Below are 17,850 nucleotides of genomic sequence, written 5' to 3' on the forward strand. Positions count from 1 at the left end.
AATAATTAATTAATTACGAGTGAAGTTGGTTTAGATACCAGAATTTCAATTGAGAAGTTATAAAACCAGATGGAATTCGGATCTAGGTGTGTTCCAAATCCAACTACTCTAATCTTAAAAGCAAAAACTCTGAAAGCATGAGCATCCAACAGTCACACATGGAATTCGGATCTAGGTGTGTTCTCAATGTACTGCTCAATTTTTGTTTGTATTATATAATTTAACATACATATAGGGCTCGCAGGTAAGTTTCTCATGGAAAAAGAAATAAACTCCACCTTTGTTTTTTTGGTAATTAGTGGGTCTCATGGAAAGAATGATTTCTGGGTAGTTCATTTATTAGGGAAGCAATACTCTCTTTAAATTTGGGTAAATTACTTACCATACGCATAAAAAGAAATTACTAATATGTGATGGGACAATATTATCCCTTCAATAATGTTATTTTTTTTACATAAATCAGTCATTGTACATCTTTACCTAGGGAATAAGAGGTAAGTGATCTTATTCATATAAATATTTCCCAAGAAACACTTGACTAAATAAGTACATTTACCCAAATAAATCATTTATCAAGACATAAATGAGATCATAATACCATGGAATGCCATGTACTAGTGCAAATTTATTTGCATTGCAATCAAACACAGCCTTATGATCGATTTTCGTGCCGCCTGCCGTCCATTTGTCAGTCCCCCGTCAACATCGTTTGCCTCCCATAAGTTTACGTGTACAGTACAGTATGTCTATATGATGCTTAGCAGAACATTACATTACAGGAAGGAAGGATCACAATTATACTCTGCTTAAACCCTAAAATACCAATATCCTTTACAGTTGTAGCCTCTCCCATTTGGAACACAAGTGGGTCATTAACCCCTCTTGCTTGTAATGAAAGCCAAATCAGATAGATTGTAGCTTATTAAGCTAAGATAGGACGCATGCAATGGACACCAGTGGATCTACAGCATTGTGGGGTCGCTTTGATCAACGGCCCAGATCGGTAATTAGAACCCCTCAAGATTGAGAATTCACATTGAAAAACATAGATTCTTGTGTATGCGTGTAGTATCATATAACGAAACCAACCATGCTGCAACCCTAGATTTGTTTTTACGTACACCTCTTTTCTCTCGAAGCCGACAAGTGACAACGGCACGGTGACGTTTACGCGTACCGGAGAAAATTTTTTTAAAAAGTACAAGGTTAATCTCGTTATTGTTTGACAATTACAAGGGTAAAACGGATATTTGGTTCGGAGATTGGTGTAGAATTGTGAGACCAGGCCACATACGATGACACAAATATCTAAATCAAATCTCAACTATTGTCACAATGACCAAACTACCCTCACCGCAGCAAGCATTTTACTTTACCATCCATCCAGGCGGGTCACATGCCACAACCCTTGCTAGAAACGCCTTGGAATGTTGAAGGCCTCGGCGCACGTGATTCCCCTTACCCTTCGCACGTGCCGCAATGCAAGGATGATTAATTAAATTAAAATTATAAAATAAATAAATAAATAAATATTATTCCCAGAATTGCCAAGTTGGCATTGGTAGGATATGCCTCATGGCACCACAAGTCCACCAATGGCAATGGCCTATATAAAGAGTGAGAGGCCGAGAGCTCTTTCCTGCTTAGCATTTGGGTTTTTAGATGCAGCCCAGCCCATTGTGGTAAATGTTTGGTTCAAGGATGAGAGGAGAAGGTTTTGTGCTTCTTGTGCTTCTCTTGGCATGCACGTGTCTACCACACGTGTATGCCATGATACCGGAGCCGGCGGTGACGCTGCCGGTGACGCGGCTGGTGCGTCAGTTTTACAAGAAAAACCACCTGTGCGACGATGTCGAGGTATATATCAAGTACCAGGTGAAGTCATACTGGACCAAGGATCGGTCCATCACACCGAAACTCCTTAGATTGCTCTATTCCGATTGCTTTGTAACGGTACGTGCTACAAATATCTGTATTCCGGATTTTTTTTTTTTCATTTTTTTAGAAGCTGTTTTTATTGTGTTATATCCATAGTTTTAAAAAACGATCCGAAAATGGAACCGTTTTGGCCACTAGTTTCTGGGTTGACGGTTCGATCTTCCGGTTTTAACGGATGGTCTGTTCTAACAAAAAATTTAAAAATAATTAAAAATAAAAACAGCCAAAAATTATTGAACGGGTTGATGGATCGATCGACCGGATCAACGAATAGTTAACTGATTCAATGATTTTTGGTCAAGAATCAGATTAAGGGTAAAACAAAATCGATTAAAGGGAGAAAATGTTGTTTGAAGGCCATAAAGAACTCCAAATGATCATCATATCTCTTCGCCCTTTGTTGTGGAAGAAATTTCAGTTCAAAAACCCTATTACAGCATCAGTTGAGGGAAATTATGGATGCAACTCGGGGTGACTGAATTGAAGAATTTCAAACTCATCGATCGAGTTTATTGGGCCATTCAAAATTTGAGAAATGCTTAACCCAACCAAACTCAAGTTGCATGCATACCTTGAAAAAATGTGAATATAAGGTCGAAATCCAATGGGTCCTTCCTCCTTGGTTGCTAGTAGTAGTATAAATATCTGTCCTTCCTCGTTGGGAACCAAACGATACTGTACCAATGGCAATATAGCCATGTCAGCCTATGAGCGAGACCTACATCTAGGATAATATTATAGTAGTAAATTATGTTTGCCCATTAGGGGTGAGAAAAAAAAAAAGACAAAAAACTAAGCCGATCGAAAAAACCTACCGAAATCGAACTAAAAATTTGATTAATCAAATTGATCGGTTTGGTTTCAGTTCAATATTTAAGGTACCGGTTCGGTTTTGGTTAACCAAAATAGAAAACCAGTGGTTAACCGAACTGACCGGTATACATATATTTATATATATTTTATGTATATTTATATATTTTATATTTTCTATACATTGTATATTAATAAATATGTATTATATATAAATATATAATATATTATTTATTATTTAAAATATAATATTATATATATTTATAGTATTTTATTATATATTTATATATTTTTCTATAATAAATATTATAAATAATAAAAAACCAAAAAACCGATGAACCAAACCGGTCAACTGGTTAACTGATCGGCTTCGATTCAGTTTCGATTTTCAGTTTTCTAAAAACTAATAACCCCAGTTCGATTTCAAAAATTAGCCCACGTTCAATTAACCATACTGTGAGCACCCCTATTGCTCATATAACCACTTTTCTCTACTTGCAAACTGATTTAAATTATATGGATATATCTGTCAAACAAAAAATTTCATTGGGAAAATTGTTCTTATTTTTGTTGTAAATCTTAAATAGTTTAGTTGTGAGAGACCCATTATATTAGAGGTTGAATCTATTACCACAAAGACAATATTCACACATACTCATAAGATAGATCTCAGATCTGCTACCCACAAAGATGCCACCTACATCTACCCAGAAGAGGCTACAACTGTACATTGAAAACATCTCCCATGAATGACAACTGCATTATGGGCAGTGTCAAGTGGTTAATTTGAGATGAGATGGTAGATCGGATATGTGATAATGCTTATATTGTCTTGATTGATGCCTTATGTAGGGCTGCGATGCATCGATACTGCTGGATGGACCCAATTCTGAGAAGACAGCAGCACAAAATGTGGGGCTTGGGGCATTTGTGTTGATTGATAATATAAAGGAGGTGGTAGAAGCAAGATGCCCTGGAGTCGTCTCTTGTGCTGATATCCTCAACCTTGCCACCAGAGATGCCGTTAATCTCGTAAATCTTCTGCCCGTTTCCTCCGTATTATTATATTTTGGTCACTGCTTTTGATCGATCAGTCGTGATTTCATGCAATGCTTTGAACCATTGTTTTCAAAACCAGATTGGACCGGACGGTTGGATTGGAAAAACTGAAAATCGATTAGGTGATCGGTTTTGGTTTTCTAAAACCGGATTTTCTTCAAAAACCATTGATTTTGGTCAGTAAACCGTTGATCTGGGCGATTAATTGTTCGAATGGTTTTGATCATTTTTTATTTTTTTTTGTTAGAACAGCCAACCATTTAGTTCGAACGCTCGAACCATTCGACCCGAGAACCAAACCCCTGACCAATTCGTTCTCCACGTCGGTTTTAAAAACCTTGCTTTGAACCAGACTGGACTGCATGATTGGGTTGGATGGGTTTAAATTTAATTACTAACCTAAGCTAACTTTGGATGCTGAATCAAATTGTGTTTGAACCGGGGTGACTCAATCGAGAAAATTGCATGAACTGCTGCCGAGTTCAACAATGACCAGTTTTAAGTAGTTTTTCTTTTCCTTTTTTTCCCTTTATTTTATTTTTCAGTCATTTCTTTGGTTTAATTTGGGGTAGAGAGGCCCCAGAGCCTTTTTGGTTCTCTCTCTCTCTGACATACACACAGAGGAAAAGAATCCCCCTTCCACTTCATGTCCTAATTCACCATTCGGATTTTTGCTTGCTGTTTGCTTTTCTTTTTTCTATGTTATATTTTCTACTTTACTTTTTTTTTTCTCTTTTATATAATCAATTGATTTGGAGTATCTCTTTAATTAGGTATTTTCTTTATTTATTATCTTTAATATTATATAATTATGTTTTGATTTCTCTTTTCTATTTATTATCAATTGATTTGCATGCACTTTTGATTTCCGTATGAATTCATGGATTCTAAAGATACATTTAAGGGGCATAAGTACAAAAGACCAAGAAGAAACTCAAGAAACAGTAGGTGGGTAAGCACAAAAATATAAAAAACCAAGGGTGCATGTGCCACAGAAGAGCTTATGATTAATTGACTATTAATATTTTTATGGTAGAAAAAATATCCTCAATTTTTTTTTTTTTTTGTGGGGGAAGCTTCTTAAAACCTTCCACCCACTTGAAGACAAGCTAATGTTTGACAGCTTCAAACCATCATTCAATCATTATAAACCATGTTTAACCATTTTTGCTAATTTGCCATGACTCAAACAAATCATCCCAAGTAAAATAGAAATTCTTCCACTAATTTAACTATTACACATCCATTTTAACTATTACAAATCCATAACCATTTTTGCTAATTTGCCATGACTCAAACAAATCATCCAAGTAAAAGAGAAATTCTTCCACTAATTTATGATACCAAAATTTGTCGGAATGCTGACTTTTGTTTTAAGTTAACTTTCTAAGTCATTTTGTCTACTTTGTCTTATTAATATCAACCAGAAAAAATTAATTGATCATTAAAATTGGTATTTTTTTTTTAAATTTAAGTCATAGTTTAGTACTTGTACCATTTCCAATGTTTCTTTTCATATATTCGTGGTTTATATCATGGTTTTCAAAACTGGATCGGACCAGTCAGACCAGAAAAACCAGGAACAGGTCAGGTGATCGGCTCCGTTTTACCCCAGAACTGTTATTTCGTCAAAAATTATTGATTTGGTCAGCAAACCGCCGACCCAGGCGGTCAAACCATTTGATTCATCCAATAATTTTAGCCGTTTTTATTTTTTTAATCTTTGTAATTTTTTTTTATTTTTTTTGTTAGAACGGATAACGAACCGGTCAGGGGTTCAGTTCCCAGGTCGAACAGGTGAACAGATGGCCCGTTCTGACAAAAAAACCCTAGTTTATATTTTACATAAACTATTAAAAAATATTTTTTTTTGTATATATTATATATACTAGTTTAAGAACAAGTGCTTATGCATGTGTACAAGTATTAATATATCATATTTAAATTTAACTTTTGACCTGCACAAAACCCAGGGCAAAATCCACATAGATGTGCCTTAATATAATCATTTGAGACTCAAATTAGTTTTATCAATGTGTTTCTTTTTCTTTTAATTTTTCCAATATATCTATGGCCTATGGGCATCCAAAGAATATTCCTATATGATCTCTTATTCAAGCTTGTTGCTTGTTTAAGGAATGATGATTTAGTTCTTTCTGAGTATTGAATAAAATTGACAGTGTTATTTACGCTAATCTCATTTTCAAAAGCTTAATACTGTTAAAAACAGGCAGGAGCACCATCTTACCCTGTTCTGACCGGAAGAAGGGACGGCTTCACGTCAAGTGCTGCATCTGTTGACCTTCCATCACCGTCTATCTCATGGGAATCAGCACTAGCATACTTCCAATCCAAAGGTTTAGATGTATTGGACCTGACAACTCTCTTAGGTAAAGATAACTGTGAAACCCCTCTATCTTATTTTACCATAATACAAGTATTAATTTGAAAATTGTGGACATGGAGAAAAGCAAATAGTGTCTGGAAAGCTGAAAATTGGACAAGACTCAAGACTGCTTTGGGTCCGGTTCAGCAGTTCATGTGGTTTAACCATCCAACTTGACCCTCAAAACATTCAAAACCATCAACCTATTTTCTCAACATTGTATTTATTTTGATTTTTTATTTTTTAGGAAACAGGGATTGAATAAATACATGTTTGAAATTGAAGAATTCTAAAACTTTATTAAAGAAAGAAAAAAAGAGAAAATTTTCCCTAACCATATTTTTTACTAATTATATTTTTAGTGAAAATTGATAATAAAGGTTCATTTGGTTCACAGTAATAGGGGCCTATAATTAGAATTGAAATGGTCCAACCGTTTGGTTGGGCAGAATTGGAATCTTATTTCTGTTTCTGATGGAATGGTCATTCCCTCACCTCCCCCTCTCTTGGGAATGAGAATTCATTCCATCTCATTTGATTACAAGTCCAACTGCCAACCAAAGGGACCTTAAATTTGAACAGATATCTGAAAAGAATCTTGTACCCATTTGGGAGGACCGAAGTGCAGAGTCACTTTCTGAAGTGGGTGCCACATGCACAGGCTATAAACTATGTTTGGTGAAAAATCCAGGGAGCCAAATCAGCTGTCAGTCATTTCAAAGGCTGTCTGCTTCAGCCTCTTTCAACGGTTCAGCCTCTTTCAAAGGTAAAAAATCATTGTCCAGGTCAACGGTTCAACCGCCCAGGTCAGTGAATTACTGACCAAGTCAACAATTTTTGGCCCAAGAGCGGTTTTAGGATGAAATGGAACTGGCCACCTGGACAGTTCCTGGGTCAACCAGTCTGACTATCCGGTCCAGTCCGGTTTTCAAAACCATGCTCTTAACACTAGCTACCATTGCCACTTGGTTGAGTAGAATTGCCTCAGGGAACTCTGGAAATGTTTACTCAATAAAAAGGCTTCTTCCATGGACCATGGTCATGACTAAAATTATGTAAATAAACATTCTTGGCATGGAACAGGTGCACATACAATGGGCAGAACTCATTGCCGCTACATACTCGACCGGCTTTACAATTTCAACAACACCGGCAAACCGGACCCAAGCATGAAGCAATCCTTGTTAGACCAACTGAGGAAGCAATGCCCGCCCAAGACCAGGAAAGGCCAACATGACCCACTTGTGTTTCTGAACCCACAGTCAGGCTCAAAGTACACTTTCAGCAACTCCTACTACTCCCGAGTGTTGAGAAATGAATCCATCCTTGGAGTTGATCAGCAACTACTCTTTGGCAATGACACCTCTCAGATCACCGAGGAATTTGCTGCCGGCTTTGAAGATTTTAGAAAATCATTTGCCCTGTCGATGAGCCGGATGGGAAGCCTTGGAGTCTTGACCGGAACTCAGGGGGAGATACGCCGGAATTGCCGGTTTACCAACAAGGACAATCCCAATGGAAAGTGAAAGGAAGAGATGATGTATTAATAGGATGGTTATGGTTATCTCAAGGAGGAAAAATAAGCACATGTAACCTGTTTAATTGTTCACAAATAAAGTCATTTGAAATATGTTCTCAAACCAACAAGATAAAAGAGATGGTAAACAGATTAATGATGTGAGGAATCATCTATACCCATGCAGGCCTCCTAATGCCAAAAATTCTGTCAGATCATACAAAACATTTGATCTACTCCAGGTGGATTTTATTCTCAGATATCTGGGTCACATCCATTAGCCAAAGTACCAGCTGAATACCTGGTCTCAGAGACACAACTCGTGCAATGTATGCTTGGATTTCATAGCACGTGCACAGCCTAGGCCAAACATTACTCATGTTTCAAGAGAACCTCAAACTCCACATTATAAGAGACACCAGGAAATCATCAAAATTAAAATATGGGTGAAATGTCCAATTTTGATTGGCAAATTCAGTCTAGGCTTCCCTAATGGGGTTGAACTCACTAATCTGGGTCTTTGTTTTCAGAGGATTTGAATCCAATGCAGCAATTCTCTTAAGGCTGAAGCAGCTTCACTGAATCTCAATCCATTGTGAAAAATGAGGGACTGGTTAGAAAAATTTCCAAGTGGAACACTCTAGTTGGAATTTCCAACAATTTTCATTCAAAGTTTGGTATTTATATAGACATATACAAAGGATAATCAATCAAAACTGACCATTGTTCCCTTTCAAGATACAACAAAGAAAAATAAATATTTATTGGTGGTGAGCTATTTTCCATCTGATCACTGAGGGGGCATCCGTGGGGCTGTTGCAGCTCCCATGATAATACCTGGTTGCAGCCAGGAGGAAGCATCTCCACTTGTTGAGACCCTTCACTGGCTTCAAAACAACAAAACAGTGTAAGATATGGCCTTAATTTAGAAAAAAACAAAAGAAAAGAAAAAAAAAATAAAAAGAATAGAACTGGGAATTTTGTGTTTACATAAGAAGCCAGAAAATTTGCCAACCTTTGTACCCATTGGACTCCTTACAGTCTTATTCCTTGTTAGCCAAAACACTCTCTTAAGGTCCTGAAGCACCAAACTATCTCTCCTTGCAGTTTAACATCAAAATTCCTTATCTCTCAAGACCCCTCCTATACCTGAAGGGCCAGGGTTACCTTGGTTTCCATCAAAATTCAGTTTAATGAATCCTTCAGGAGGACAAACCCAATCTGCAATAAAATCTCCTTGCAGAAAGAACTTCTAGCCACTGCTAACCAATCTCTCCAGAAGTCATTAAAGGAGAAAGGTTGGAACAAAGTAGTCGTTCTCAGCCAATGTATTACCCTAGTCAAATTGCAATCCTTAACTTCTAAGAGGCTTCTTCCCTTTCCTTGAAAGATTCTGTTGTAATTTCAATACCAATGGGCGTTTTCCATCTAGAGAAAGATATAAGAAAATTTTGGGGATATTTTTCTAAGATATTTAGAAAACCTAAAAATAAGGAAAATTTTCTAAAAACATGGAATGAATTGGTAAGCTTTCAAAAAATTGCTAGGAATTGCATATTTAAGGCTAAAAAAATATAGCAAACAACTATAAAAATTAAATGAAAGAATGACTCGGAAATGTATCTTTCTCTTTGTTTTCCTTTTTGTCTTTTAATCATCTTCTCTCCTTTAAATATGCTGATTACTTGCCATTTTGACTTTGACCTTTTCCGTTATTATACATTTTTATTAGATAGAAAATATCTTTTTTGTAGTTGTGTTCCTCTTTTTTTTTCTCTTTTGAATTATTTTGACTTAGCAAGTGAATCATATTAGAATAGTCAGAAAATCATCTAATCATCGAATCCTCATTTATTCTTTTAGGAAAATATTTTAAAAAAATACGATAATTTTAATGAAATATTAAAAGCATTTTAATGATATTCTAAAATTTTAAACCTTAAATATATAGTCTACCAATGAAATTTGAAATTCCACTGAGATATCAACAATATATCTGAGAATTTTTGAAAACTTCTTTTTGCACCTAACAAATAGGAAGATTTAAATGATATTTCACTAACTCTTGCCAATATTGTGAATCATGCCTAATAGAAAAGAATCTGTTGGTTGTACATGGCTGTATGCAATGGGTTAAATACTTAAAGTACCCCTGGGTTTGTGAAATTGATCAACTGCACCCTCAATATTTTAAAAATTACTTTAAGTACCTTCAAATTTTCTGACAATAGAACATCACTATTAAATGTGGATAGAAATATTGAAATGCCTGTTTTGCTCTTTCATTAAATATGGATAGGAAGACAGAAAGTTTTCTGACAATAGGACATCACCATTAAAAAAGAGAAGGGGAAGAACCAAAAACTAGGAGTTCAAAAGATTGGGGCTGGCGGTGTCCCTTTCATTATTTATACTAGGGTTGCATCAGCATTACATAAAATAAATTTAAATGACTTTTCTATCCCTGGGGCACAAAACTCTATATAATGACACTCCCCCTCAAGTTGGATAATAGATGTCAATCAATCACAAACAACTTCTTAGTTATTTCACCATGCCACAAAGTACTCAGCCCCTTCGTGAAAACATCACCTCTCCTTTCTCAAGGTTTTCCTAGATAAAGTCCTTAATCAACTTCACTATGTTTAGCTGAATTAGCTGCTATCTTGATAGCTGTTTTATTGTCATAATGCAAGGACATAGGTACTGTTTACTGCAAACCCAAGTTCACCTAGCAAAATTTTCATCCACATCACTTCAGCTACTCCATGAGCCATGGCTTTATACTTCGCTTCAGCACTTGATCTATTAACAACTCCCTGATTCTTACTTCTCCAGGCAACAAGATTATTCCCCACAAAGGTGCAGTAACCACTAGTAGACTTCCCTATCATCAACTGATCCTGCCCAGTCAGCAACTGTGTAGACTTCTACCCTCAAGTGGTCATTGCTTGGAAAATAGAAGACCCCTTCCAGGATTTTTTTTCAAGTATCTAAGAACTCTTTTAGCAGCCTACAAAATGTGAGGTTTTGGGGGCAATGGGGGCATGCATACATTGGCTAAGGACTCCAACTGCATAAGCAATATCTAGATGGGTCATGCATAAATATAATAACCCCCCAATTACCCTCTGAAACTATTTCACATTTGCAAGCGTTTCACCCTCATCACTTCCAAATTTGTGAATCTTCTCTATGGGAGTCTGGTTTGGCCCCTAGCTTGCCAGCATCCTGTTTTTTGACAGATTTTTCTAATTGTAATTCTTTCTATGGTCTATCATTTCATATTCCTTGAAATGATATGGGCTTAAAAAAAAATTGAACACATTTGCTCCCAGCTCTTGGGTAGTGGATCTTTATCTTTGTACTCTTGTTTTTTAAGTCAATCAAACATTAACCATCTGTGTCAATCTAATCCAATCTAAACCAATCAGTATGACATTTAAATGGTGATCCTTACAATTTCCTTCTATATAGTTATATTATCACACTAACAAGAATAAAAGGAAAGAAAGATAATGGTTCACCTCAAACTAGGGCTGAAAAAGAATTGGTGGATCAAATAACTGGAGATGTCTTTGTGTTGCATAGCCCCCTTTTCTTTTACATCCTCCAATATAAATGACAGGGATATTTTGAACATGACTTCAAAAACTTCAATTATTGGGTATCAGCCCAGAATTTCACCACCATGGAGAAGTGTAAAACTTCTAATCCAATTACAAAGCTATCATTGGAGCAGAAAATGAACTGTCATTGTTCTGAACTGGCTAGGCTCTTTACCTTCATCAGCTGTATCAGAAAGGAGAGGAGTTTTAGAATGCTTTCTCTGATATATAGCATGGGGGTTATTCACAAAAGACAATAGTGCCTCACATCTCAATGCAATAATTAGTTAATGGTCCCAATTCCCAGTGCTCATCTAACTGATGGATTATCTTCAGTCATCCATAGCCAACAATTTTTGCAGACCTTGTAGATGAACCAAATTGTTAAATAATACTTTTTCAAACATTCTCATGTATATATTGACCGTCCAAAATAAGATGACAATTAGGACAGCTAATATAACTCCCTTGGTGCAATTTTTTTGGTCATATACCTTGAAGACTTGGTGTAATGGTAAAATCTCAGGTGAGAACACAGGTTCAAATCTGAGAATGGCCACTTTGTGCAAAGTAAAATGCCAAAGGTTAGGAACATATCCAGTCCATCCCTCCCAAGATCCCAGAGCCCAGATAGCTGGGACCAACACTGGGTAATGGCTTTATATATATATATATATATATATGGCTCTTTAATAAACTTGCAGTCGAGATATGTGACACTATCATAACTTGTGGTGAACAACACAATGCTTTATTTCAAGTAAAGACAAGTGAACAGACAAAAGAATAAATAGAAAAGGTAAGATCACATCAAACCTAATTTGCAGTATAAGGTGAACAACTAAGTGGACATGATATGCAAAACCAAAAAATTATATAACCAAATACCTAACCTTGTACAAGTATTTCTTTCGAAGTTTGATGGCTGTACGTATGCATCTCTTAACATTAATCTTCAACATCTTATCATTGAAAATCTGCAAGATGTTTGAACAGGAGTAAAAACATATACATTCGCCAAGTTATGGCACACAACTGTAACTTATGTGCAAGAAATAAATATATATCTAAAATTGGCATTTTGTAGCACCCAGATAGAAAGGGATGCTAAAAGATAAGTTACAAAAATAACATAACTATGATCTTCGGATACCTGTATAGGGATGCCATATTGTGTCAAATACTTCAATACTATGAATTTCAAAATCCAATAACATATCAAGCTATGTCCTTGCTGTATCTGGGTATCATGGCTCCTAAGCTAATCAATATAATATCTTAGAGAAATAGAATATAAATATATATCCACTCATGGAGAGAAATGCAAAATCCTGTAAAGAGACTGGGCCGAATGGGCCCTAACAGCCTTTTGTGTGATATCCTTTATTTTATCTTTTATTTTATGTTGATGGGCCTCATTTAATGGGCCTGTTATTTGTTCTTATTTTATTTTCTTTATGTAACTGCCAAGCTGGCCGCCCACTTAAGGGTATACTTGTCATCATCAATTTTTTAGAGATTAATAAAATAGGGTTAGAGGAGAAGAGTGATTAATTCGACTTCTTCTTCTCTTACCTCTTCTCTTCGCCATCTTCCTCTCTTATACAGTTATTCAGATCTGTTCTATTCTGCTAATCACTAAGTTTAATCTTGATATTAGAGGACTGATTTACATCTTGGTATCAGAGCGGGTTCAGTTCCTCTTCCTTCTTTTTTCTTTGTTCCTGTACACTCTAAAATCAAGAGAGTGTATGGAGAGATAGGTTCTCTATAGTATAGAGAATCACTTACCTAGTTGGTAGAAGGGTTTGGAGAGTTTAGTTCTGGCCAGATTTTGCCAAGAAGTGATGCTGTTTTGCTGCTACCCAAAACCCTAGCCGACTAGAGATTTTCGAGGTTACCAGGAAAGGTGAAGCTTGGGTGTGGCGCTCTGTGCTTGGAAGGTGTCTTGTGACTGCTTAAGGAGGGCAGTTCAAGTTTGGAAGAGTTTGGGTTAGTCTGGTGGGTGCGGCAGTGTCTTCTCTCTTCCTTCTATCTGCTGGACGGAGCAAAACCCTAGTTTTTCAAGCACCCAAGTTCTGGTTTGACTTCAAGTAAGTTTACTGTAGTTGTTCAAGACTGCTATCAGTCTTGAGCACTAAGAAACTTCAGGTTCGAAAAGAAGAGAAAGTGAAGAAGAAAGAGTAGTGAGAGAGCAGTAGAACACAGGCTTTGAAAGGAAGGACAGAATCTCAATGTTCTGCCGCCGCCACTTCAATTTAATATTTATATGTTATGCTAGTTACATGAAAGGACACATCTGCCCTTGGTGTTTACATCATAACACATAACAATATAAAACTGAAAAGTAAATAACAACTAGAATAATAGAATAACAGATTGACCATCAGCTATGACTAGATACATTCTACCCTACGGACAGAGTGGGACCACAGCTGTGGGGCCCACATCAGTGTTCTCTACACTCCCCCTCAAGTTGGGAGTAAATGTTCATCATTTCCAACTTGGATAGATCCGCTTCTAGCTTCTTTCTTGATACGGCTTTAGTGAGGATGTCTGCTAGTTGCATACTGGATGTGATGTAAGGGAGGCATACTTCTTGAGATGATACCCTCTCTCGTACAAAATGGCGGTCAACTTCAATGTGTTTGGTTCTGTCATGCTGCACTGGATTATGTGCTATATTAATGGCTGCTTGATCATCACAATACAGCATCAGGGGCTTCTCATACTCAAATACCTAACTCCTCAAGTAGAGATCTTAGCCATAGGATTTCAGCCACTAGACCGGGAGACAACACTTTGTTTCTTACTTCTCTAGGAGACAAGGTTTCCTCCCACAAGGGCACAATATCCTGAGGTAGACCTTCTGTCATCAACACTCCCAGCCCAATCGGCATCCGTATAGACCTCCACCTTCATGTGGTTATTGTTCTTGAACAGTATACCCCTACCCGAGCATCTCTTCAAGTAGGCTAAAATTCTTTCTGCCGCAAGAAGATGTGTGGTTCTAGGAGAATGCATGTACTGGCTAACAACACTAACAGCATAAGTAATATCTGGCCGAGTGAGGCAGAGATATAGGAGCTTTCCTACCAATCACTGGAACATAATCTTGTCTTCAAGAAGCTCCCCACTCTCTGCACTAATCCTGTGGTTCTGTTCAATTGGTGTATCTGCAGGCTTGACACCTAACTTTCCAGTTTCTGCCAACAGGTCTAGGACATATTTCCTCTGAGAGATAAAGATCCCCTGTTTGGATCTAGCAACCTCAATACCCAAAAAATACCAGAGTACACCAAGGTCTTTCACCTCAAATTCTTGATGAAGGAGCTGTTTAAGGGACTCAATCTCATGGCTATCATTCCTTGTGACCACAATATCATCAACATATACTGGGCCTGTACATAACCAAACTTCCTAAGGGCTAGTCTGAATCTATCGAACCAAGCCCTAGGTGACTGTTTTAAACCATACAAAGCCTTGTTGAGCCGGCAGACCTTCTTACCTGTTTCTGCATCATAGGATCCAGGAGGCAAACGCATGTAAACTTCTTCCTGCAGATCTCCATTTAGAAAAGCATTTTTCACGTCTATTTGGTATAAAGGCCAAGTGTCACTTGATGCAAGGGATAATAGGACTCGAATGGTGGTCATCTTGGCTACCGGGGAAAAGGTCTCCAAGTAATCTATGCCATAAGTCTATGTAAACCCTCTTACAACTAACCGAGCTTTATACCTCTCAATGGATCCATCTGCATTATGCTTCACAGTAAATACCCACCTGCATCCAACTGGTTTCTTTCCTTTGGGCAGATCAACTACCTCCTAGGTGTTATTTTTCAACAGAGCATCCATCTCAACCTGCATTGCATCTTTCCATTTCGGGATGGATAGGGCTTCTTGCACTGTTCTTGGAATAGGGACATTGGAAATGGAACTAAGGTAGGACCTGTAGGTAGGAGATAGGCGATCATAGGATAAAAAATGGGAAATATAGTGGGCTGTAGATGTGGTACAATGTCGTTTCCCTTTACGGACTGCAATCGGAAGGTCAAGGTCATCTGTAGGAGGTGAAATGGCAACAATAGAGGAAGTCTCTGTGGGCCCTAGGACTGTAATAACTGGACCTAGAGCTGCAAATGAGATTGGAGCTGGCCTGGACTGCTGATGATCGGGATCAACCTGCTTGCACCGCCTGTGATAGACCCTCAACTCCTAATCCCTCTGACCACCCTCACCATTGCAGCTCCCCCTCAACTCCTGATCCCTCTGACCGCCCTCACCATTGCAGCTCTCATCACCCAATGGAATAGGTAAAGGAACTACCCCTACTCTCACTGCTCTCCCCCTGAAGACAAGGACTCAAACCCCTACTCTCACTGTCTCCTCAAAGAAGGTGACATCCATGGAGACAAACTTCCTCCCTGAAACAGGATCATAGCAGCAATAACCCTTTTGAGTTTGTGCATAACCAAGGAAGATGCATTTGGAGGCTTTGGGTTCGAACTTGGAGTGATGGGGTCCGAGAAGCTGAACAAAGCAGGTACAACCGAATGTTTTAAGGGGAATAGAAAACAAGTCCTCACGTGGGTATAGAAGGGAAAAAGGAGATCTCATATCAAGGACCCGGGAAGGAACCCGATTAATAAGATATACCGCCGTGAGGATAGCATCACCCCAGAAGCGAATAGGAACATTGGAAGTAAACATGAGACTTCTAGCCACTTCCAAGATGTGCCTATTCTTCCTTTCGGCAACTCCATTCTGCTGAGGTATATGAGGGCAAGAGCTCTGGTGGATAACCCCATGATGAAGAAGATAAGATGTCAATGGTTTAGCAAAGTATTCCTTTGCGTTATCAGATCTGAGAACTTTGATCTTGGCATCAAATTGGGTTAGGATCATTTGGTAAAAGTTTTGGGTCAGGGAAGGTACCTCATCTCGTGAACGCATGAGATAAACCCAAGAAAAACGGGTATGGTCATCAACAAATAACAAGAAATATCTGTACCCACCCATGGAAGGGATGTGATAAGGCCCCCAAACGTCAGTATGCACAATATCAAAAAAATTATCACTCCTTTTATTACTCAATAAATAAGGCTTTCTACAATGCTTAGCAAACTCACAACTTTCACACTGCAACTGAGACAACTCAATAGACTCAAATAAAGCTGGAAACAGACTCTTTAGAGACCGAAAGGACAAATGACCTAATCGGTTATGCCAAAGCATAACCGGACTCACACTCTGAGAAACAAAAGACATCTTCTCTACTGACTCTTCCTGACGGAACCTCTCCCTGAGCAGATAGATCCCATTCGTCTCACGGCCAGTCCCAATCACCTTCTTCGTCTCCAAGTCCTGAAAAACACATCAGTCAGGGAAGAAGGTTACTGAGCAGTTCATATGCTTGGTAGTACTACTGACTGAAAGAAGGTTAGTATCAAGCTTAGGAACATGCAAGACAGATGACAAGGAGATAGTATCTGATAACTTGATGTCACCCTTCCTAGAAATAGGAACCAGGGAGCCATCAACAATAGATACTTTATCCCTACCAGAAGACAAATGGTAAGCGGTAAACAGTGAAGGCAAGCTAGTCATGTGATCGGATGCTCCTGAATCTATTACCCAACAAGGTTCAGTAGTACCTGGAGCTGAGGCATGGTAGGCGAGTACCTGAATGTGCGAAGGCAGATGTGGCAGGGGCTGATGGTGACTGCGGTGGCTGAGCTGAATTTCCAACTTCCTTTTCTAACTGTATTAGGGCAGCCCGAACTGCAGCTAAGGTCTCTAAAGATGTTCCTTTTGTGCTAGATGAGGATGCTGAATCAGTGTTCACGACCACATGAGCAGTGCCCTTCTTGCTTCTCAACTTCGCAGGAACCAAGTGAAGATGCAGTTTCCAACATGTTTCTTTTGTATGTTTGGGCTTCTTACAATGTTCACATACCACATCCTTCTTGTCTTCCTTCCTCCTGTTTCTCTGAATCACCCTCTGATTTGGGTGTGACCGCTACAAAGGCTGGTGTGGGGGGCTGAGGTTGCATCATAACTTTCCTTCTGGTCTCTTCACTGTGTACGAATGAGTATGCCTGAGAGAGAGTCACACTGTCTCTAGTCAAAATCTGTTGCCGCACAATATCATACTCTGAATTTAGGCCTGCCAGAAACTCAAATACCCGGTTTGTCTCAACTTGCTTTCTATATATCTGTGCATCTTTGGGACTCTCCCACTCAAGAGTCTCTAAGTGATCAATCTCACGCCACAGGGACTGCAAGGTAGAGAAATATACTGAAACCGGTCTCTCTCCTTGTTTAAGATTTTTCACTTCACATTTCAATTCATATGCTCTGGCGACATTAAGGGGTTGGGAATAAGTTTCTTTCATAACATCCCATATCTCCTTAGCTGTCTTTGCCCACAAGTAATTTCGGCTAATATGAGGCTGCATAGAATTACATAGCCATGTCATAACCAAGTAGTTTTCTTGGATCCACTTGGTATATGTAGGGTCTCCCTTGGGG

The 17,850-nt window shown here is 38.2% G+C and overlaps 2 protein-coding genes across 10 annotated transcripts in view; one reads left to right on the forward strand and one right to left on the reverse strand.

The window, feature by feature from the left end:
* Positions 1-1,655: 1,655 nt before the first annotated feature.
* LOC104587005 (putative peroxidase 61) lies at positions 1,656-8,182 on the forward strand. Its single transcript, XM_010244422.3, has 4 exons — positions 1,656-1,953; positions 3,601-3,780; positions 6,038-6,197; positions 7,277-8,182. The coding sequence occupies exons 1-4, from the start codon at positions 1,687-1,689 to the stop codon at positions 7,717-7,719; spliced, it is 1,050 nt and encodes a 349-aa protein (XP_010242724.1). The 5' UTR covers positions 1,656-1,686; the 3' UTR covers positions 7,720-8,182.
* A 139-nt stretch (positions 8,183-8,321) lies between these two features.
* The window catches only part of LOC104587004 (rab GTPase-activating protein 22-like), a 93,261-nt gene continuing 83,732 nt past the window's right edge, over positions 8,322-17,850 (reverse strand). For 4 of the 9 annotated variants that reach the window (XM_088894766.1, XM_088894768.1, XM_088894763.1 and 1 more), the window contains 4 exons: positions 12,211-12,294; positions 11,586-11,681; positions 11,237-11,501; positions 8,322-8,596 (listed from right to left, as the gene is read on the reverse strand). In XM_088894766.1, coding sequence (XP_088750892.1) covers positions 11,628-11,681; positions 12,211-12,294 — 138 coding nt within the window. In that variant the 3' untranslated portion in view covers positions 8,322-8,596; positions 11,237-11,501; positions 11,586-11,627. The remainder of the gene's footprint in view (positions 8,597-11,236; positions 11,502-11,585; positions 11,682-12,210; positions 12,295-17,850) is intronic. The other 5 variants (XM_019195956.2, XM_010244419.3, XM_088894764.1 and 2 more) reach the window with 4 other exon arrangements.

The sequence above is a fragment of the Nelumbo nucifera genome, chromosome 1, assembly GCF_055504915.1.
Source record: "Nelumbo nucifera cultivar China Antique chromosome 1, China Antique-T2T, whole genome shotgun sequence".
Lineage (NCBI taxonomy): Eukaryota > Viridiplantae > Streptophyta > Magnoliopsida > Proteales > Nelumbonaceae > Nelumbo > Nelumbo nucifera.

Coding starts and splice junctions, on each gene's coding strand:
- LOC104587005 (XM_010244422.3), top strand. CDS start 1,687: ATGTTTGGTTCAAGGATGAGAGGAGAAGGTTTTGTGCTTCTTGTGCTT. Junction 1,954..3,600: donor ATTCCGATTGCTTTGTAACG/GTACGTGCTACA, acceptor TGCCTTATGTAG/GGCTGCGATGCATCGATACT. Junction 6,198..7,276: donor GGACCTGACAACTCTCTTAG/GTAAAGATAACT, acceptor GGCATGGAACAG/GTGCACATACAATGGGCAGA.